The sequence below is a fragment of the Equus quagga genome, chromosome 10 (assembly GCF_021613505.1).
Source record: "Equus quagga isolate Etosha38 chromosome 10, UCLA_HA_Equagga_1.0, whole genome shotgun sequence".
Taxonomy (NCBI): Eukaryota; Metazoa; Chordata; class Mammalia; order Perissodactyla; family Equidae; genus Equus; species Equus quagga.
Genome location: NC_060276.1, coordinates 104,153,539 through 104,176,634, shown reverse-complemented (window position 1 = coordinate 104,176,634; position 23,096 = coordinate 104,153,539). Strand labels below are relative to the sequence as shown.

The 23,096-nt window shown below is 39.9% G+C and overlaps 2 protein-coding genes across 2 annotated transcripts in view; one reads left to right on the top strand and one right to left on the bottom strand.

The window, feature by feature from the left end:
- Positions 1 to 10,626, bottom strand: part of APOO (apolipoprotein O) — a 55,766-nt gene extending 45,140 nt beyond the window's left edge. Inside the window, exon 1 of the mRNA XM_046673723.1 lies at positions 10,480 to 10,626. Coding sequence (XP_046529679.1) covers positions 10,480 to 10,488 — 9 coding nt within the window. The 5' untranslated portion in view covers positions 10,489 to 10,626. The remainder of the gene's footprint in view (positions 1 to 10,479) is intronic.
- The window catches only part of C10HXorf58 (chromosome 10 CXorf58 homolog), a 52,806-nt gene continuing 40,335 nt past the window's right edge, over positions 10,626 to 23,096 (top strand). The window contains exons 1-6 of the mRNA XM_046673722.1: positions 10,626 to 11,007; positions 13,395 to 13,530; positions 14,569 to 14,668; positions 16,453 to 16,547; positions 16,974 to 17,085; positions 22,370 to 22,501. Of these exons, the coding sequence (XP_046529678.1) occupies positions 13,415 to 13,530; positions 14,569 to 14,668; positions 16,453 to 16,547; positions 16,974 to 17,085; positions 22,370 to 22,501 (555 nt within the window). The 5' untranslated portion in view covers positions 10,626 to 11,007; positions 13,395 to 13,414. The remainder of the gene's footprint in view (positions 11,008 to 13,394; positions 13,531 to 14,568; positions 14,669 to 16,452; positions 16,548 to 16,973; positions 17,086 to 22,369; positions 22,502 to 23,096) is intronic.

Below are 23,096 nucleotides of genomic sequence, written 5' to 3'. Positions count from 1 at the left end.
ACTTCCACCTGTGAGTGGAAGTTAACATATAGACAAAGAGAACTGATTGGTGGTTACCAGGGGGAAGGGGGGGGTGGGGGGAGGGCACAAAGGGTGAAGTGGTACACCTACAACATGACTAACAATAACATACAACTGAAATTTCACAAGGTTGTAAACTAGCATAATCTTAATAAACAAACAAACAAACAAAAAACCAAACCAGCCATGGGGTGATGGCTTTTATAGCAGGATCATGAGAATAAAAAAAAAAAAAGATTGGCACCTGAGCTAACAACTGTTGCCAATCTTTTTTTTTTTCTGCTTTATCTCCCCAAATCCGCGCCCCGCCCCCCCCGCACATAGTTGTATATCTTAGTTGCAGGTCCTCCTGGTTGTGGCATGTGGGACGCTGCCTCAATGTGGCCTGACAAGCAGTGCCATATCCGCGCCCAGGATCCGAACCAGTGAAACCCTGGGCCGCCGCAGTGGAACATGTGAACTTAACCACTCGGCCACGGGGCCAGCCCCTATATAATAAATTAATAAAGGAAATTTACTTTCAATATATAATCATATGGCTTCCATTTGTAAATGCCTTCAGATCAAATTGTAAACCTATAAGAAAATCAGTCTCTTGGGCCAGCCTGGTGGTGCAGCAGTTAAGTGCGCATGTTCCGCTTCAGCGGCCCGGGGTTTGCTGGTTCAGATCCCGGGTGAAGACACGGCACCGCTTGACACGCCACGCTGTGGTAGGTGTCCCACATATAAAGTAGAGGAAGATGGGTACAGATGTTAGCTCAGGGCTAATAGTCCTCAAAATAATTAAGTAATTAATTAAATTAAATTTTAAAAAAAGAAAGAAAATCAGTCTCAATACATTTGAAATAAAAGTGAGAAAAGCAGATTAGAAAACAGTATTTCTTTAAAAAAGGGGGGGGAGAGATTTGTGAGTTTTTTGAAAATGTCAAACTGAGGGTATATACAAGTATGCCCAGAAACGAGTCCGAAAAGATGTTAACAGTGGTTATTCACAGGTGGTGGGATTAAGGGTGATTCTTTAGTATTATCTGTATTTCCTACCGATTTTACCATGAATACGGATTTGTTCTGTAATATACAAAGAACGAAAATGGCTGGCTCCTGAGTATATTCTAAACAATTTGCCACAAAGTATGAAGATAACCCCAAATGAAGAGGGGAAAAAAACGTTTTGATCAGTGACAATATTTTTCGAATAAATATATTGATCAGTGACAGCGGGTTTGGAAGAAATTTGAGAGGATAATTAAATCTACCCTCTCAAAACGACTGTTTTCCAGGAACTCATTTGGATGTATAAATTTAGGAGCACTTACACTTTAACAACAACAATAGAAACCACAATCATTTCAATCTGTTTCATAGTGAAGAGATTATGAAGTCAATATTTTAAGAGTTCAGATTTTAACCAACAAGAAAAACTGTCTTCCAACTACGACAAACAGAACTATTTTATGAGAAACTTTCAGTTCTGTAATTCTGTAATTCAATTACTGAAGTAATTGATCTCTCCTAGTTCTTTCTCATCCACTATAAACTGACTGTGATCTAAAAATGAGGCTGTTTTGAAGATAACATTATATTTTTCTCACAGAAAACCAAGTTCTATTTTATCTTTGGAGGGCACAATTCAGCACAAAATTAGGTGAGCAAAGCACAGAAAATATGTTTCATCTGCAATTGTCTCATTTCCTACTCTTGAAAAACAGTTACTGGATTTTGTTAAATTCATACAAAAAATTAATAAAGTTGCCTGATAAACAGGAAGGAAACCTCAGAGCCAACAAGTGAGATAATTGTCCCTCCAGGCAGGTTTTTGAGTCATCTGGTTGGGCTGTACCGGTTTCACAGACTTGGAACACAAATGACATATAATTTACCATATTTCAAATTTCTTTTTAACTTCCTCATTCAAACAGAAATTTACCACTGCTTGCCTGAAACTGCAAAATCTATACATATTTTTCTCTCTTGGAACAGCATCCTAAGAGCCATTCACTCTTTTCTGAGTTAAGGGAATGTAAGTAGGAAAAAAAATCACAGGGGAGCATTTACCTCAAGCCTAGATTTTCAGATGCTTCGCTATTTTCAAGCCACCAAAAAAAATCTACACTTTCTAAGAGAAAGAACTATTCTGTCAAAGTAACCTCTATCTAGAGCCAGTTCCGTTTCCTAATAGACCCGTGTGTGCAGAGAGAAAGATGAGCTCACTGCTGACAGCTGCCTTCAGCCTCACCTCAGCTATTCACATCCTTTTTCTTCTTTAAGGAAAAGAAAACCACAAAACTCTTTTGAAAAAAAAATCATGTGCAAAGCTCAATTCAGCTGATGATAATCTGGATTCATACCAAAAATCTCTGTGAAAATAAGAAACAAAAACAAGAAAAGTCACTATTTGGCCGATACACAGCCACTTTTAACAGTGATCCCCAACGATGTGACTCCACAAACGGGTTCAGAGTCAATATTTGCCAAGTGAAGTAAGTCATCAACAGATGACTTCGGAAACTTATTGGAGTCCTCGTATCACTTTGTGCTTAGTCAGTCATTCATCAGTGTAACCCATGTCATAAGAGGGCACGTGAATCAGCACCTCTAATGGGAGGGGAGATTCATTTCAGCACGTACAAAAAAAACCAGGCTATTTCACAAGGACTGACGTTTGTTGGAGGAGGGAAAAAAGAAAAATGAGTCTGTATTATTTTCATACATCCTATTTGAAAAGAACGTTCACAGGAATGACTAGACATATCTGAAAAAAGAAACCAACCACACAAAGACGTCCTTAAGTTGAAGCCAGTGTGGGCTTTGAATAAAACACGCTGCATTACTTCAAAGAGTCAGAAAGAAGTAGGACGATAAAGGGTGACTGTATTTAAAGTGCCTTTAGAACAATATTCATTCAAAATATGACTGTACTATCTACCATGTATAAAGCTATTAGGAAAATGCAGCTTAATCTTCAAAGTTGTAGGTTCTCAGCATATTGAAAACTTTACAATCCTCATTCTCAATTCTTGCTTCTACAACTTTTAGTATAAAATAAACACAAGTTTAAAAACCCATTACATTAAGGAAGTGGCACTGTAGAAGTTTTCTAATAAAACTGGCATGAGGCCATGCAAAAATGAGGGAAAACTGAGCAAAAGTAAAAACTAAATAACTGGCAAATTCGAAAATATATCTTTAGACTGAGACTTTTTTCCCTGAAAATATCTACATGAAGTTTCATGTTGTATGAACTAACTGCAAAATTCCACTTAAGCATTATTGGGGAAAATCAACTGATACAAACTTTTAATTCCTTTATTTTAAAAATCTTTTGGAACTTTCTTGTCATATTATAAATAAGCCAACTCTCAAGTTTTTGAAACAGATAGGTATCTTTGCTATAGCAATTTCTCATGCATCTAATTACTTCCAGTAATTTTAAATGTACCATACAAACGAATATCAAAGTTCATTACTTAGTCTCTAAGAAATTCCTGTCTAGCCTGGAAAGAACATGGGTGTGGGGCACATACACATATTGATTATAAATTAAACCTTTATATCATAAAATTCTACAAATATGCACAGGCCCCACGGGATAATAAACTCATTTATCATAAATGTCTAATGCATTATCTACTTTTCTCTTCCATTTTGTCTCTGTTCCCCATTCTGATTGTTTTTTTTTGCTGGGAAAGATTTGCCCTGAGCTAACATCTGTTGCCCATCTTCCTCTTTTTTTTTTCCTCCCCAAAGCCCCAGTGCATAGTTGTATATTCTAGTTTTAAGTCCTTCTAGTTCTTCTATGTGAGCTGCCACCACAGCATGGCAACTGGCAGAGGAGTGGTGTGGTTCTGAGACCGGGGACTGAACCTGGGCTGCCAAAGCAGCGAGAGCACCGAACTTTAACCATTAGGCCATCAGGGCTGGCTCTGCTCCTCGTTCTTTTAAGATGTAATTCATCTACTTCTTCCCTCTCTTCTTGCAGTGTTAGCTGCACAGGAGAGGTCATTTGCATGTTAGAAGTAGATGGAAGAGCGTTACACGGTCCTGAGCAGAATTCAGTTCCAAATGAGAAGTGAATTTCTCCAAGTTTGATCTACTTTTTACAGTCCTAAGTCCACAGTGCTAACCTGCAACTCGAGATCACTTCAGTGGACAGATTGGTGGACAAAAGGGACTGAAAATACCTGACTCTGATACGGCGCTTTTGACATTTATCACATTTGAACCTCCTAACAATTCCGTGCGATATGGAGGGGCATATTAGGTGTCGCCACAGTACGGTGAGGAAGGGACTGCAAGAGATTAGGAAACCTCATTAAGATCACTCAGCCAGACACCAGAAACACTACAACGAGAACCCAAGCTTGTGCTTTCTGACTGCGTCCAGCAGTGCAGGGCAGTTTTTTCTTCTTCTTTGTGATCTACCACCCAACCTCTTTGAAGGGTAAGAAAGGAAAAAAATCCAATTAATTCTGCACCTAAATATGTATTTACGCGAGCAAAAATGTATTCACTATAATTCCTCAAGCAGAATTCTCTTGCAAATGCTTAAATTGTAAGGGGAAAAAAACTTTTCTTATCTTTCAAAATATGTGGCATTTAAAATAATATTCAAGTAAAATAAAGTTACAGTATTTCTTTTCCAATTTACAGATGATTTTCTTTTCCCATTTAGCATTTTAATTCTCCCCTCAGTTTGTCCTAGTAACATACTATTCATGGTAAGAAAATGAATCTCAGAAAGCAAGAAAGTCAATGAAGGCATTACATCAAGACCAAACACTCACAAAACTACGTGAGGTAGTAATAATGCCTTATAGCCAAGGATGTGGTCACCTCAGGCTCCTCTGAGCGGTGAGTACAGGTCATATCTCCACTCTTCAGGAAGGAACTGACGCAGACCAGCTTTCACTAGGCCACCTTCTCTCCCTCGAGGCATCTGATGATTTCCCCAAATCCAGCCCACAACTCTCTCATGAAAACTCCATGTTCTTGGCTTTCATGTCAACTGATTACCACCTCTTAATGTCCACAGATCTTTCAACAAGCCCAACTTGTTCAAAATCAAATTATCACTTCCCCCCAAACTAAACTTGGCCTTCCTTCACTTTTCCATCTCAACAAATAGTTCTAAGAGCTACTCAATTTTCAAAGCCAAAAGCCTGGGCAGCATGCTTCAAGGCTCCTTCTCCGTCCTCTGCCAAATGCAATCAGCTCTCAAGTTTGGAATGTAGAAATACTTTTGGAAAGCCCCCAGACTGTGCACCACTATAACACTACCACAGCAGCCTCCTACAGGACGCCAACTAAAAGTTGCTAACAGCTCACATTTATCAAACATTTACCTTGTACCAAACACTGTGCTAAGCTTTGAGCCTGAGTAACTTAACGCACACAACAATTTGAGGTTGGTGCTAGTCTTATCCTCCTTTTACAGATAACGACACAGCTACAGAGGACTTTAGTGCATATCTTGCCCACAGTAATACGGTGAAGCCCAAGGTCTTAACGTTGTATTTAACATTGTGCTAAACTCTCTTACTTCTGTGTCCTTACACTTACTTTTCTCCTCTCCTGGGAAGGTCCTTTCAACCTTGTCTGCCCACCTTCACAGGGCAGCGCAAGCATGTTCTCCTCTACAAAGTCTCCTGATGCCCCCTGCTGGTGCCCATTCCTCCAGGAATTCCTCTCAAGGTCGGCTATCTGCCGGACAGGCTAGATGCCTGGATTCCAACCCTAGAGATTCTGACGGCACTGGTCTGGGTGCAGCCTGGGCATTGAGACTTACAAAAGCTCCCCAGGTGATTCTAATGTGCAGTTAAGGTTGCGACCCACTGCTCTATATTTCCCCAATCCTTTTACATCAAAGTGCTTATCCCACTGCATCGGAACGGACTGTATGTCTGTGCCGCTAACTGCATTGTGAGCTCCTGAAACAGAAGTTTCATAGTCACCTGGGGGGCTTTTTCAAAACTACAGGTTCCTGTACCTCACTTAAAAACTAAATCAGAACCATGGGCAGGGCCCTGGAAATAGTTTCTTGAATAATTCTGATGTGCGGCCAAATTTAGGAACTCTCTCCTAGGTAAGAACTGGGGCTTTTCATTTGTACCTACCAGGGTACAGCACAGTGCCCAGGTCCATAGCTGAACTGTGCTAAACATTTGTGTAATGGATGAAATCTAGTAACAGGAATCTGGGGACTGGGTGTATATATTCAATATTCAAGCTTCCTGTGGCAGCACTGGGAAAAGCTGCTTCCTACAATAGAATGCAAATACTGGGCAGCTTTTCGAATGTGTTTTTTAATCCACCAGTGCCCCCTAGTGACGTGAAGATAGCCAGCTAAATTTAAACAATGGTTACAGGATAAATATTTTAACTGTATATGCACATAACTGGTCACACACACTGTACTTTTTCCACCACCAACTATACTATCAACAACTTCGCCCTCCAGTCCTAGCTGACCCAAGCTGACAAATCTCAAACCCAGATCAATCCTACCATCTGCTCTTCCCCACTCCCAGGCTGCGACCATGATAGACCTCCCGTCGCTGCTCTCAGCAGAGCCCTCAAAGCCTCTCACTTATCTTTTTGGTTCCTTGGTCAGCGCTTCTTCCAACCTCACCATGTCATAAAATCACTCATCTCGAAAACACAAGAAACCATTCATCTACCAATTTGCCCCAGTTCTTGCTATTCGAAGTATGATGGAGGACTAGCAGCATCTCTATCACCCAGGAGAATGTTAAAAAAATGGAGAATCTGAGGCTCCATCTCAGACTTACTGAATCAGAATCTGCATTTTAACAAGAATCACACGCACATTTAAGTTGGAGAAGCACTGATTCTCAGTTACTAGACCTAACACTGCCATTTTAGGACAAATATTTTTCTAAGTAACTCTTTGCTATCTTGAAATAAAATTCATCACCCACCTACACACATAAGTCCAAAAGAGAGACAAGTACACTGATTTGACGCTAACACAGTGGAAAACAAAAAGGAAAGATTTACAATAAGAACTATACTTCAGTATATAAATGTTCAACAAAACTAAATTAAAAATGTGAAGAACAACCCACTTTCCAAAACGCACCACAAGCGGGTGGTACCATCCAGTTGAGAACCACTGGTCTACAAACACTCCCACCCTTCTTTTGCTTCCATCTCACAAGAGGAAGGAAATCTCTCTCCTACTTTTTAAAGCTGAGATATTCTCTCTTATAAAAGCTCCCCCCCGGTCACAAACATTGCCAAATCTTGAATACTGGAACAACCACAAAACAACTCTAGAATCTTGACCCAACATGTCCCTCTAGTTACCATATTCTCTCTCTTCCCTTGACAGTTAAGCTTATCAATCCCACCGTTGTGTTCATTTACTCATCTCGCAGTCACCAACCCATATTAATTTAGCTCTCACTTCCATCAGTAAACCCACATGTATAAAGACCATGAAAGCTGTCTAAATTGCCCAAATAAACAAACACATCTCCAAACTCATGTAATTCATCTTTCTGTAACGGACATTGTTGGTTGCACATCCAGTCTCCATTCCCCCATTATGTTCATGAATTCACTTCTCTCCCATGTGATTAAGATAAAGTGACCCCATCCCCAGCTGATCCTGTTTAGTCTAAGCCAATCAGAGCACGGTATTCCCCTGGCACAGGCTACTGGATCAGGGGCAGACATCTGACCTAAGTTGGTCCAATCAGACTGAAGGAAGAACATAATCCAAGCCTGGGAGTTTTGTCCTCTCTCTTGCTCTAGTGAATGGGAAACTGCATGTTACTGACAGTCATCTTGCAACCATAACGGAAACAATCTTACTATGGAAAGCCAAGAAAAGAGACCAGCTCCATTGTTGCCCCACTGGAGTCCAACATTCCTCTGGACTTTGTGAGATAACTTTCCTTACTATTCAAGCAATTGGGTTTTCCCAGCTGAAAGCATCTTAACATAGCCTGTCCTCCATGCAGTTTCCCTCTCTTGATTTTCTAAACATCACTCTTTTATGCTCCTACTTCTACTTAGCAAAATTTACTTCTCAAACATCTCTGGCCTTCCCTCTTACCCCTGCCTATTCCTTACATTTTGTTGTCCACCAAGGTTTGTTGTGATCTTTTCTACTCAAACTACAAGTTTGAATAACTCCAGTTCACTGTATCTCCCCTTGACACAGGAGAACTGAGCTACTGGCCCTTCCTCCAACGGAGTACCATTGCTAATGTCTCCCAGCTCAACCACCTGAGGAACTGTGACTTGTCTTTCAGAACTAAATTTAAATGTCTCCTCTGTGAAGCCTCCACTAAGTCCCCAAGAGTTCCTTGCCTTTTTTGTGCCATAGACCTCTTTGGTGGCCTGGTGAGCCCTGTGGACCCCTTCTCAAAATAATACTTCTAATTGCATAAAATACCAATTACATTACAACAGTTGTAAAAATATTTTTAAAACTCGAAGTCTGATACAGTAATATGTGCTTATTAGCTCATTAAATAAAAAGATCTAACCGTGTCTTAGAACTACTGTAATTTTGAAGTAGTGATGAGCATAAATGGTATTCTGAGATCTGCAACAAGCATAATGTGATATGAAAATGTCCGTGACATGCATTGGTGCTCTGACTTCTACTGATGACAGGTACTTCTAATACTGTTGTAGTTTGCTGCTGTAGTAGCTTATTAAATTAATCACTCCCAACGAACCACACCTCCTCATATCCATGCTTTTATGTAGTCCCCCACCATACTGACTCTGGGCTTGGCTATGTGATTTGTTTTGACATCAGCAAATGTGATGCAAGCAGATAAGTAGGCATTGGGACTGGTCCTCTTGGAACCCAGTAACCATGCGAGGAAACCCAAGTTAGGCACAATGAGGGGCACCAAGCTCCCAGACATGGGAGTTACGCCACCTTGTAGTCTAGCCACCAGTTAAATGCAGCCCTGGGGGGATGCCAACAGAACTGCCCAGCCAACTCATAGATGGTGAGAAATAATAAATCAATGTTGTTTTAAAGCACTGAGTTGCAATGGTTCATTATCCAGCAAGATAACTGAAATAGTTACTTACATTTATAACTGAAGGAAATGCTAAATTTCAGTTGCAGACTGGTGAAAACAAAGTTTTTTTTCTCCATCAGAGCTCAGGAACCCCCTGAATTCTATCTAGACGCTCTGAGGGACTGAGAACCACAGGTTAAGAACCCCTAGTTAGGCAGAGGAGAGCCTGCTCTCTTTTTTACTAACACCATACATTGTTGATACCCATGTAAGCTGATCATAGCATATCCGTTGTTGTTTCAACCCTAAAACCGAGCTGAGCTCAGGTGTTCAACACAAATTTATCAAATGAATGCAAGTTGCTTATGGGATCTGTCATCCTGACTAAACTGTGAGCTGCCTGGAAACAAAATAAAATACTTAGACGGCACTTCTATGTGCCAGGGCCTCTTCCAAGTGCTTTACACATACTAACTTATTTATTCCTTATAACAACCCTAAAAGAAAGATGCTAGTCCCCCAATATCATCTATAGAAAAACAGGCACAGAGAAGTTAAGTGACTTGCCCAAGGTCACACAGCTAAAAAGTGGCGACGCCAAGATTGGAAGACAATCCATGTTCTGATTTTACAGACTGTATTAATGTGCCCAAAGCACATTGCAGGAGCTCAATAAAACTTTTAAATGAGTAGACCAATTTTGAAATTCCATTAGCATTATTTTATGGGTGCTATGCTTCTTGAAGACTCAATTTTGTAGACTAATTTCTGGTAGCTTGTGATTTGTTTTTCATAATAGAAAATTTTTTTTAAGTAGTAGAATAATGGCTTCGTGTTTAAACACAGATTTTCGTACAAAGTCTTCACTGTAAAAGTCAATTTCTTTCAAAGGACATGAGTTCATAAAAGTAAACAGGGTCGACTTGTCCATACTAAATAATGCTCACTGGTGGGGGGGCAAAGCTTCAGCTTCCCCCCTCACCCAGCCATTCCCAGGCCAGCCTCCCCCACATCCTGCAGCAGCTTCTCCAAAGCTGACCCTCCCCCATTCACACGCCAGGTTCTGAAACCTGACCCTGCCAGGCAACGAAAGCCGACCCCTGCGGCCTCACCCTACCCACGAACCCAAGAGGGCACCAGCCGGGGTGGGGGGCGGGGGCAGGGTGGAGACTTTGGGGGGTACTTTAACTTTTCAAAGTGTTTTATTCACAAGAGCACGATCCAAAGAGCTCCCCCACCCATCCCGGGGCTTCACGCCTCCGCCCGGCAGCTGCTTGCTCCCAGCGGACAAGTGAATGAACAGTGGGACTGGGACGCAGCCGGCTCGAAGGCGTGAAAAGCCTCGGGGTGAACCGGGCCTGACCCCCAGAGAGGCCCACGAGGGCTCTAGGAGGGCTCCGGGAGGCCGAGAGGGGGCGGTGACAGCGGTGACCCGGTTCCACGCTCTCACCTTGAACATGCTGCTGGCAGCGGCGGTTCCGGCTGGGTCACCCCTGCCCCGGCCCCGCCCACTACAGAGAGGCGGATACGGCGGCCGGGTAGGGCCCTGATTCCTCCACCGCAGGCGGGCCGCGGTGCCGGTGACGGCTGGTCGTACAGCCAATTCGATCCTGCGAAAGCTTAGTTCGGAAGCCTGGGCTAGAAGCGGCGTCGCTGAGCGGCACAGCGCCAAGCCCCTGGCGAGAAAACGCAAGCCCCGCCCTACAGGAGGCTCCGCCCCTGCGCCGGCGGTTGCTAGGCGGCGGGAAAGCGGCAGCTCCGTGTGGGCGGCACGCGGGGGCGCGAGGAGGGAGGCGCCGGACGCTGCGCAGCGCTGGGAATCGGCTTTCGACGCGGCGATTGGGCGCCGGGCGGCGTTGGGCTGGGAATTCTGTGCGCTGGCGCCGCCGGGCGGGGGCGCTCGGTGGGCCTCGGGCGGCCTCGAAAGCCTCGCTACCGGAAGCCGCTGACCTCGGGGCCTGGATTTACCTCACAAAAGGTTTTCATATATATATATATTTTTTTTTCTTTACTGTCGGCTGGACGTTTCTAAGGTTTTAAATTTAAACTAGTTTGTCACGTCCTTTAGCCTCGGAAGGCCCTGATTTTTTCTCTTTAAAATAATTAGGCGTATGCCCCTCACTGAGAATTAAATGTTTGTCCCTTAATACTAGTAGAAATAAGTAATAATGACAATAATTAGCTTGTGAACAAGAATAGCGAGCACTAACCCAGCGTTTACTATGTGCCCAGCTCTTATCTAAGCTCCTTAAACATATTCATCTAATCTTTCCGACAACCCGAGTAGGTGGGTACGATTATTATTCCCAATCTAATAGAAGAGGAAACTGAGACACAGAGAAGTAATTTACAAGGCCACACAGAAGGAAAGTGGGAAGCCAGGATCCAAACCCAGCTAGTTTGCCTTTAAAGCCTGCGATCTTGCCTAAACAATGATGATAGTCTCTCATAGTGGGAGTGTTTCATATTTCATTCTCTGTTTCACGTCCTAACCCCATAAAAAGTGTAAACCCATCCAGGCAGGCATCGGAAGATTTCGGGGGTTTGTGTGATGGTGTGTCACTGACCTCCAGCCAAGGACCACTAGGAACACATCTATAGTTGAACAAGTTGTGTTTATTTCTCATTGCTGCGAGGAGAACTCACACCTTGGGAAACAGTGGGGCATCTCAGTAAGAGGGTGTTACAAAGATTTATTATAGGATTTGGGCTTTTGTTGGGTGATTTGGGGGCGCATTCAAGGAAAGGGGGCTTTGCTCTGGATTGGGTGTTGTTAGGAAGCTGGGTAACGCCAAAGCCCAGCTGTGAGTGCCAGGCCAGCTCCCAGGTGTTAAGGGCTGCTTTTCTTTTTCTCATGAGAATTGTATATTCCAAGCCATCCCCATCCCTAAGGAGAAATATCGAGTAGACTCTGAAGGCTCTGCATTGGTAATGGAATGTCATATGTATATAAAAGTGTGAAGTATAGTGATAAATTAAGGCAGGAGTTCTTAATTCAAGGGGTGTGTGAGCTTGGATGGGGGAAAAAATTGCAGCTTTATTTTCATTAACCTCTAACTGAACTTTAGCATTTCTTTCAACTGTAGTGTAGGCAGAAACCACAGTAGTATCAGCAGTACCTGCGACTTTGTCATCAATAGAAAGCACGGATATTTCCCTGTCACATTACAGTTATGGCAGATTTCTTGAAATTTCCTTTCTGCTCACTACCACTTCACAAGTACCGTAGTTATTAGAGCTCTCGTTTTACTTAGTGCATAAAGAAGACACGTTTCTGTGATTTTGTTTGTGAAAATATTTTGACAATGATTTCAATATAATTGGAGTCCTTCGTAATCCTATGTATTTTGTGTTAAGTATTTAAAAAAGTATAGTTCTTAGAAAGAGTCTGTCTGTAGGGGTCCATGGCACCAAAAGAAAAGATAAGGAGCCTCTGGTTTAGTAGAGGAGACTAAGCAGAGACTAAGAATTTGGGAGCCGCATCCAAATTGGAGTAACGTGTCAAAGGATTGAAAGTCAGAGGTAGAATCAGATTAAGGACATAGCCTCTCACTTTGCCAAGGAGGTTATTGAGCTACTGAGAGGTTAAGGGGCTTACCCAAAGTCTCACAGCTATTCCATGATAAAACCAAATGGAAAGTTTTTAGGCAAGCATGTAAAAACCCTCCACTCTGCTAGGCATTGGGGATTCCATACTTAGCAAGATGTCTCCTGTCCTCAGTAAGCTTGTTGCAGTGACAGCCAAGAAAACAAATATGATACAATAGGACAAGTACTGTAAAAGAAAAATGTATACAGTATTATGGGACCTTGGAGACAGGAGTGAGCAGGTCTGTAAAAAAGAGAAGGTGGAAAACTTCAGAGATGAGGCATCAGATAACTGGGGTCTTGAAGGATGAATTGATTTTTGCTAGTGGTAGAGAAGTCATTCCAGGCTGAGGAAATGGCATGATCAGCGGCACAGAGTTGTAAAACATTGAATGATTTTGGCAAGAAGTTCTTGTTCTCACAGAGCATGGAGAGGAATGCTGATGAAAGTTGGTATTTTGAGATTTGAAAGAGAGAATGGAGCTAGATTGTGAAAAGACTTGAATGCCATTCTAAGGAGTCTGGACCTCTTTTTGGAGGAAATGAGGTGTCCTTGAAAGATTTTAAGTTGGGGAGTGATAAGGTTGGATTATTGCTCTAAAAAGTTAATTTCGGCTGCAATGTGGAGAATGTAAACTGTAAGCAACATTAAGAGATCCACAATGCCTTCCTTTTTAAGGGATTCTGGAATTAACGCAACAATCAAATGGCACTTGAGTCTCGTCCGGTGTAATAATACAGGTTATGACCTCAAATGCTTAATTTATGTACTTTCAGAGTACTTCATTGTACGGAAAATGAATCGTTCCTCAAAGATGTCAGTTACTGGTGTTTCAAAATCAGGTAATCCACGTTCCGGAAAAGGCCGCAAAGTACATATGCCAAATGTTATAAAGACAAAGACAACACAACAGTAAGTAGCCATCTATCGTCTTGTATCATTTTCCACAACCTGACAGCTTCCCAACGGTATCTACCTAGCAAACATCAAACACTTCTTGTTCTGTAAATTAGAGGTTTTTGTGTTTTAAAATTACTTTTGAATTGAATAATAATTATTATAATTATAGTATTTCATAATTTACAAAGCATGTTAACACACATCCCTTTGATCCTGGCACAACCTGGTGAAGCAATCTTATTATTACATTTTATAAATGAGGAAGCAGCAACTGGAAGAAGGTAAGTGATTTGCAGAAGGTTAAACAGCTAATAAATGGCATCAGCTAGGATTCCAAGATTTGCTTCCATACTTCAGACCTTTTCTACTCAAACATCTTGTAGTCTGCATTTTACCAACCAACGAACGGTGACATTATACAGGAGTACCTACCTCTCTTTGCATATAGCCCTGTGAGGGGTAGTGACCAGGTGGGGTGATCTCAGAGAGGGAGAGCCCTACAGTCTGCCAGTGCTGGGACATGATTTAAAGTTGAATAATTCTCTAACGCGACTGGGATAAACCTGGTTCAAGCAAAGATCAGAGAAAGGAGTTTCTTTTTCTAGGACGTGGTCATCTGCTCCTAGAAGAGAATTGGACCTACTGTAACTTTGACTATTCCACATTCTATTTTCATAGCACTTGAACTAGTTGGACAGTGTTTTTAAGAACTAACCATAATGGAATCATTTTAGGTCATGGATGTTTTTAGAAAACAAGTTTGTCGCCTCACACTTTTTACTTATAATATATATGCCTTTTGATGATAAAGTTTCAGCCAGGACTGTTTTTTGATCTCAAGGGAAACATTATCAAGTATTTCATATCCTCATTCTGACTAGATTCTGCAAATGACCAGTTCCAATTACCACATCCAAATGTTCCTCATTAGGTCAGTCTTAGGGTGGGGGATGGGGAGGTGCAGGAAGAGGAAGCATATTCAGAGTTCCCCAAGATTTTAGGAAAACAAAAAATATTTCATAAATCTCAGCCTCTTTTTTTTCCTCTCAGAATTAAAAAAAATATTTCAGCTCAAAAGATACAGAGAGCTTGGTTATCTCACATGGACAAAACAATATTTCAACTCCTAAAGCACACAATATGTGCAGCGGTATGTATTTTCCTTTTTGTTTTCTCTGACATTCAATTACTTGTTAAGCTAAAAGGTCTGTTAAGTAGAAATGGAATATATAACCTTTTTATCTCTCCTATTTGAATCTAATAATATTGCATGGGGTTCTGGGATTGCTTCTTTGGTTAGCCTTAAATGAATATTTCTGGATTTATGCTTAACATGGGTGACTAATTTCTTTTTCTGAAACCAATATGATATTTTTAAAAATTTGATTTCTTATTTGAAGATGTGAGAGAGTGATCTTCCAACAATAAAAATCTCTGAATTAAAAGTACCCTTACCTTCTACCCAGCAATTTCACTTCTAGAAATCCATTCTACAATATATGTACAATTTCATTGCAGTATTGTTTGTAACAACAAAGAGAGTAAACTACATAATGCCTATTGATAGGATGCTGGTTAAATAAGTGTTAGTGCTTTCATAGTGTTAAACCTTGCAGCCCTGCATGGGATTCTGCAGTAGAAAGATAGCTAAGATAATTCGTTAGTGAAAAAGGCAAGTGCAGAATGGTATGAATAATATGGTCCTATTTGAGTAAAAAAAACACACAAAAAAGATGCATATGGCCCCACTCTCCAAAAAAACAACTCTGGCAACCTTGGCAGAGTATTAAGCCTTCCTTCATATAGTACCAAATATTCTCCTAGTAAAATCACCCATGATTACAGTAGTCTATAATTAGCAATAATCATATTAAGGGAGTTTTAGCAGGTCTGAAAAAAATCACAAAGTTCGAGCAATGTGTACACTTCTTCACCATCTGACCAGCAGACCCATTTCTGATGTCGGTAAAGCTGAGTACCTCAGAGAAATCCCACCCAGGTAAACTCATGACATTTCGGATCCATTGTCTTCACTTATGGAATTTGTATTTAATTATCATAATACTGGTTTTGTCATAATTTTAGACTCTTTTAGTAACAGAAAAAAGGAAATTGATTCTTTTTTTCATGTGTTATCCTAACACTTCAGGTTACTACTTTACATTAATAATGCTGTGTCATTTCGAAAGCCCTTTGGCATATATTTTTATTTGATTGTCATAGGCATAAAGATTGGGCAGGGTCATCCTATGGGGGTGGGGAGTAGGGGCTTTAGAGTCAAACAGATTTAAGTTTGAATCCTCGCTTCCCCATTTACTACCTGTATGCCTTTGGATAAGTGTCAAACACTCCCAGAGCCTCAGCCTGCTCAGTAAAATGGGAATGATAATATTTGGGTAACATTGCTGAGTCGTAAGGATTAAATGAGGTTATGTTTATAAGGCACCTAACGTAGTATGTGTTATGTAAAAGGTGCTTAAAAGCTAGTAATATTATCATCCTCATTTTACATGATTCATTCAACATCAAACACTTGTTAAGCACCTACTGTGTTCCAGGCACTGTACTAGATGCTAGGAATACAGTGGTAAAGAAGAAAGACTTGCACCTACCTTCATGTAGCTTATAGTCAAATAAGAGACACAGATGAGTTTATAGTTAATTACAATACATTGTGAAAAGTGTTATCATAGGGAAAGAACAGTGCCTGGGATCTCAAGGAGGGGCACATCCTCAAATTTGGAGGCTAAAAGGGTGAAGTAACTGACTCAAGGCTGCACAGATGATAAGTGGAGGAGCCAAGACTAGAACCCAGGTCTTCAGAACTCTAGGTCTGGTGTACTTTTCACTTTACTATGCCATCTCTGTTATTTTCAGTAAATTGTGTCTGGGCAGGGTACCACTTTCCATTTATAGTATCATCGTCTGTTTCAGGAGCATTTTGTGTCATATGAAATACTGAAGAAAGTGAGCCCCTTAGAGGCTGAGCTTGTTAAAGATCCTAGCATGAAGTGTAAAGTTAGATTCAGGTAATGTTTCTATGCTGATTTATTTCAAGCAGTACTTAGTTAATATGAAGAAATCTTAGAAATTTATTTTCTTAAGTCCTCATATCTTCTCAGGATATAATTACAAAGTAAATGTATTGTTCTTATTTACGTTTATTATGTGAAGAAACTGAGGCATGACTCTTGGGCCAAAATTTACTTGAGAGTGGCTCTCTTCTTCCATGATGTGTCTGGTCTGACATATGCTTGAGAATAGTTGTGAGCACACACACCACAATGTGCCTCTTTCATCCTGTGTAATCCGTTTCATTACCAGTTCATTCTATGCTCTGGCATAGCCTTTACCCTGAGTGCAAGAAACTATGTGAACCACCTTAAGTACAAGGGGAAGAAGTAACTGAGTCCCAAATCTGATGCCAAATGACTAATTTTTGGTCTTTATTTCAGATTTAGTGGTGAAACCTTTCCACCTTTCATTGTGTTTAAAATTTTTCTTCAAACTGAAGGCCATGGTTACAAGTATTTCAGTGGAAAAAATTTATTAAAGCCGTCAAGTGAGGTGATATTTCATGATGTACATTTTTTGTTAATTTAGCTTCTTAACATCTATGTAGTATCTGAATTGCATTCAAAGTATACAGACTAAGTTATTTCACCATTAAACAGCCCAGAAGGTGGCTAGTACTATTTTTAAGCACCATGTTTTAAAGTGTCTCCATGTATTAGCTAAAAAATATTTGGAATGAGTTACTTGTATAAGACCCTAGAAAATACCCATCAGTTTTCTTTGTATTAAAATTTTGATTTGTTAATAATGGACTAAAGTGGCTGATTGGTCAGGGCTTTTAAATTATGCAGAACATTTGATACAATTTTATTTATTTTAATGGCATTTTATCATTGTTTCTTTGATTCTGGTAGCATATTTAGAAAAAGAGCGCTGGATTATTGGAAATGAACTTTTAAAATATTTATCCTTTTTTACATGAGTTCTCATACTTTTAAATATCATGAATATTTACCATAATTGTGTCTACAGCATAGGAATCACATGAGGATCTTGTGAAAATGCGTTTCTGATTCAGTAGATCTGGGGTGGGGCCTGAGATTCTGCATTTCTGACCAGCTCCCGGGTGCCGCTGCTGCTGGTTCATGGACCACACTTTTATTAGCAAGGATCTACAGCATAGATTTTACTCTTTTGACCCTTATACAAATGACTATAATTGAGTAAAAAAAAGTGCACATTCTCATATTTAGCTTTTTATAAACCATACATCAAAGATGATTTTCCTGTAGCCTTCTGGAAGTATTTTACATGAAAAGTATGGCCCATCTAAAATCAAAAGTAATGGCATGTATTCAGGATAGAAGACCACACAGACTGGCAGTTTCCGATCAGATCCAGCATGTGCAGCGTTTATTCTCTGAAGAATATTAGAAAAGGAAAAAAGATGGCTTTTCTCTGTGTTCTCAGGCAATATCAGAGAGAATTTAACTCCGTTTCAGAAATGTATCAAACGAACTGTGTGTTGTCATATGGAATATAGTGTTTCAGAAACATTATTTGTTCATTTATACAGAATGACTTCAAATGCAAAAGTAGATATTTATCCTACATTCAAGGGATAAATTCATGCCACATTTATCTACAGAACAGGCTTGTAGTTGTCCCTATAAAGTATCATCAATTGTTGCTTTTCTGAGCTTATGTAATGGGGCTTTTCCAGGAACTGAAATTCTCCCGGGTTCACTCCTGGAGGCCCCTGCAGTCCCCAAGCTGGCGCAAATGAGAACCTTAGAGGCTGTGACTGGAAAGCACTGTGTGTATATTAAAACTCATTAGAATGCTGTATAACAACTTAAATTTTTACTTAAATTGCAAAGTAACTATTGAGAAAAAAGGAAATAGCACGGAAATTTTTTTAAAAGTGAAAATATGCCTTTATGCCTTTCTTCTCTGTGCTGTAACTTTCACTCTCATGGGGTGATAACCATGAATGGTTTGCTGTATATCTTTCATTTTTTCCCCATGAAAATACACACACAAATATATTTTTAAATTTTTTTGTTCTTATTATAAAAATGTGATCATACTATTCAGCTTGAGTTTTTTCACTAAACATTATAAGGGGTTTGAAATGATCAGAATGTACCCAGCTTGGAGAGAGCAGTTTAGGGTTCTTTTTTCCCTTTAGTTCAGCTTCAAAACGAACTCTGGTAACACTTGGATTCGTGGTTGATAGAAAACCTGTAGAAGTGGAATCTTTCTCACTATAAGTTTACCCAACTCCTTTGCTCTTTGAATGTAGAAATTGTGTCTTTAGCAAACTGATCCAACTTTTCTAAGTTTACTTATTTCTTAATATGAAAGAAAGAAGTCAGTTTTAGTCCATGCAGATGTTTAATCTGAGTTCACTTATGAAGGAGGGGAGTTTCACAGATTTTGTTGTTGTTGTTCCACCTTTCCCCTCATTCTTATTTCCATTTCTAGTTTCATTTCCTTATCATTTTCCAATGGCATCCCTCATATATTCACAAAAAAACAAAAAGCAAAAACACGTGAAAGAATGCAGAATAGCCTAAACAACTTTGGAGAAGAAGAACAAAGTTAGAAGATTTACATTATCTGACTTTAAGACTTAAAAAACTACAGTAATCCGAACACTATAGTGATGGCATAAAGATAGACATGCAGATCAAGGAGATAGATTAGAGAATTCAGAAATAGACCCACACGTAGATGATCAATTGATTTCTATCAAAGGTGCCAAGGCAGTTCAAATGGTGCTAGAACAATTGGATAGCCATGTGTACAAAAAAGAGATACTGTTTCAGTTACCTACTTCGATGATCTATTTTCAGAGCAATGCTTATTTACAGAGGGTTGTCACTATAGTTAGTTCACCAACTATATTTAGAATATTCTAAAGCCTTGCTACTCAAAGTATGGTCTGCAGACTTGCAGCACTGGCATTGCCTGGAGCTTTGAGAAATGCAGACTCTCAGGCCCCATCCCAGACCCACGGAATCAGCATCTGTATTTTAACAGGATCCCCAGGCAATCCTACATACAATATAATTTGACAAGGACTGTCCTAAAGGTGCCCCCCCCCCCCCCCCTGGCCTGGAATAGCTCTGGGTAACTGGCAATTCTTAAACATTAACTTCCAGCAACTGTTATTTTAAATTGGAGATCTCTGTTCTTTTCGAGGTTTGGGCATTTATGTAAAAAGGAAAAACATTATTATTAGTAATAGGGGCCCTTACTGAGCACTATCAAGTACAACGTTAAACATTTTATGTGCATTATCATTTAATTCTCATAAACTCTAGAATGTAAATTCTGTTATTATCTTCATTTTAAAAAGACTAAGTAATTTGCCTAAGGTCTCACAACTAGAAAGTGAAGGAACTGACATCAAGACCTGGTGAGCCTGCCTCCAGAGCCCATGCTCTTAACCACTCCTGAGTCAGGAAGCGCGCTAATGCATTCTCTTGTACAGCCCCCTGATAACTCGGGTGAGATACATGTTATTCTTCCTCTGTCTATGAGGAAGCTGGAACTTGGAGAGGCTTGTCAGGGACAGAACTGAGACTTAAACACTTCTCCATGTTTCTGCCATACTGTGCACATTTCGAAGTTGAAACCACACCAGCAGTTATGGTGGTTTTGTTAATTCTGAGCCCGTGTATAATTGTACTGTTCCAAACTAAGAAACTGTTCCATGCAGAGATACCAGTTATTACTACCTTTGTGAGTGAGAATTTCCGGCTGAGCACGGAAGTGACTTGAGATATTAGAGTAACTTGACAAGCCCAAGTATGGATGCAGGCCAGCAAGTAGCTGCAGGGCTGTGGGGTCTTCTGGGCCACAGTGATGCTGGGTATCAGGGGAAGTGTCAAATTTAGAGATGCCTCCCTCTTAACCTTTGAGTCACCCACTAAGAATGGAACCTGCCTCTTGAATTCTAGTCTGATTGGCTGCTCTCCTGGAATCCTTGCCTGGTTTTTGCCCTTCCCTTCCTCCTGAGGCTGGGCTGTTCTTTCCCATCCTGTTCTTCCCATTCCTATCCAGAAGAACTTTCCTGAATCTGACCATACACGGCAGATGTCTGAGAAAGAACATCTTGGACATTGGAGGGCAAACTTTTTTCAAACCCCTGTCACAAGTGGACAGCAAGCCTGCTGTGTGCTGCCAGGCGTGAGGTTTTCTTGGCTGGGAGACTGGGCGGGGCCTGACACAGCTGAGCCACACAGCTGAGGCGCTGTACAAATAAGGAAACTGGGGCTTGGAGAGATTGTTGGTGGTGCTTAGTGGAGTAGAGTAGGAGAGGAACTGACCAGAAATACCTTTTCTAAGTAACTTGAGCTAAAGTAAAATATAGTTATATCTAAAGAAATTCTCAAAGCAGAAGTTCCATGGTTTCAGACCTGTTCAGTGTACAACTATTTGCTTTTACCTTTGGTGTCGCTGTGGGGATGGTTAATTAGAACCCACAGGAAATTAATTACAAGACAGCATAATGGAGATACATGCCAATACTGCCTTTTCTTTAGATGCATAGTGTATAGAAAAATAAATGAAACGTAAAACAAAAATGATCTGCCTAAGGGAAGTTTCCATCACATTTTTAGTAAACTGTTTCTGTCCCGTCCATTTAGTGCATTAGAAATAAAACTACAGCCATCTAAATATTTTCTTTCATTTTCCGTATGTGTCTGTGTTCTAAGCTTTGAGTGAAAAATAAATAAATAAAAAGAATATTGTGGATAACAAAAGTGAGAATTGGAATAGAGAATACATTAAGGCTCGCTGTTATATTGTGTGTTAAGTAAAAAGAACAGAGATTCCGAGTTTCGATCCTATCTCAACCACTTTATCTCTATGGCCTTATATCAGCATTATAACACAGAGTTCCCAGACTTTCACAGATATCACATTCTGAGATACAAAGCAAAAGAGAAATCCAAAGATATTTGAATTTTCTTCTATGCCAGTCTCCCTTCATATAAGCATACCCTTTGTGGCCAGAAGCACAGATATGTAATATAAATACGTGTTAGAAGAGTCAGCACATACTTATGGGGGGTGGGAAGGAGGGTGGGGAGTACTTAAGTCTCTACTCACAGTCTATGTATAGCTCTTAGTACAAGGATAGGTATATGTGGAAGGGTATGGTGCAAATAGGGCCAGACAGGATTTGAGCCTCCTTATTTTCTGTGATTCTTCTATCTCTGCCCTCTCAAGTGCTGTCCTTGAGTACAAAATGTTGACATTTGGGAGAGAGAAAAACCCCTTTGTTTGCTACTCTTTGGCTCCTTAGAATGAAGTCTGAAGGAGAGGGAGGTCAAAGCAATCTGAAACATACATGTTTCCATTTGGGATGATGTATTAACTAACACATAAAAGAGAGCTGGCCCCAGGAATGCCTTTCATTGCAGTTCCTAGGGCAACCTATTTAATAACCAGCTAAGTTTTCTCTGCATTGACAGCACCAATGACGTTGTAGGTTTGTTTTGTTTTTTAAGGGAAAAGAATGTTTTTTAAGGGGGAAAAACAGATTTTTTAAAAAACTATAGTCCTCTGAGGATTGTAGACCCAGCTATTCCTCTAGCTACATTTTAAAACTATGTAGATATGGTTATGAAAAACAAATTTTAAGTGTTTTAAACATCCATATATAATTTTCTCTTTGTAAATATAGTCTTTTTATTGAATAGCAAGCCACTAGAAGGAACAATATTTGATATATTTTTCAGAAAAAATATATAAAGGGTGTGCTGATAATTATTGCTATTCTACAACTATTTTAAAAGTCTATTTTCTGTTCTCTTTATAGGCAGTGGTTGATGCTTGCAAAATAATGGGGAAAAAGAAATTTTATCATCAAATTATGGAAGATGAACATCTTTTCCAGAAGTTCAAAGTAACTGATGAAATAGATGTTGTTACTCTGAAAGATTACATGCAAGTAAGGAACTTAGATTTAGATGCTGAAAATAAACAAACAACAACAACAAAAGCCTTCTGACCTTATCCTCCAAGAAGAAAGAATCATATATTTTTTATTATGTACAATACAATATACAATTTACCATTTTAAAGTGTACAATTCAGTGGCATTAAGTACATTCACAGTGCTATGCAAACATCACCACCATCTAGTTCCAGAACCTTTTTGTCACCTTTAAAAGGAAACCTCACATCCATTAAGCAGTCATTCCCCCTTCCTTCATCACTTCACCCACTTTCAACCACTAATCTGCTTTCTGTCTCTCTAAATTTGCCTATTCTACATATTTCATATTAATGGAATCATATAATATGTGGCTTTTTGTGTCTGGAAAGTGATAGCTAAGGAATGTGAGGTTTCTTTTTGGGGTGATAGAAATGTTTTGGTATTAGATAGTGGTAATATATAGTATGAATTTACTAAGAACCACTGAATTGTACACTTTAAAATGGTTAAAATGGTGAATTTTATATTATGTGAATTTTATCTCAACAAAAAATCAAAACTAAATGCATGGTGCTAGGAGAATGCATGACGGGAATTTGATTTAATA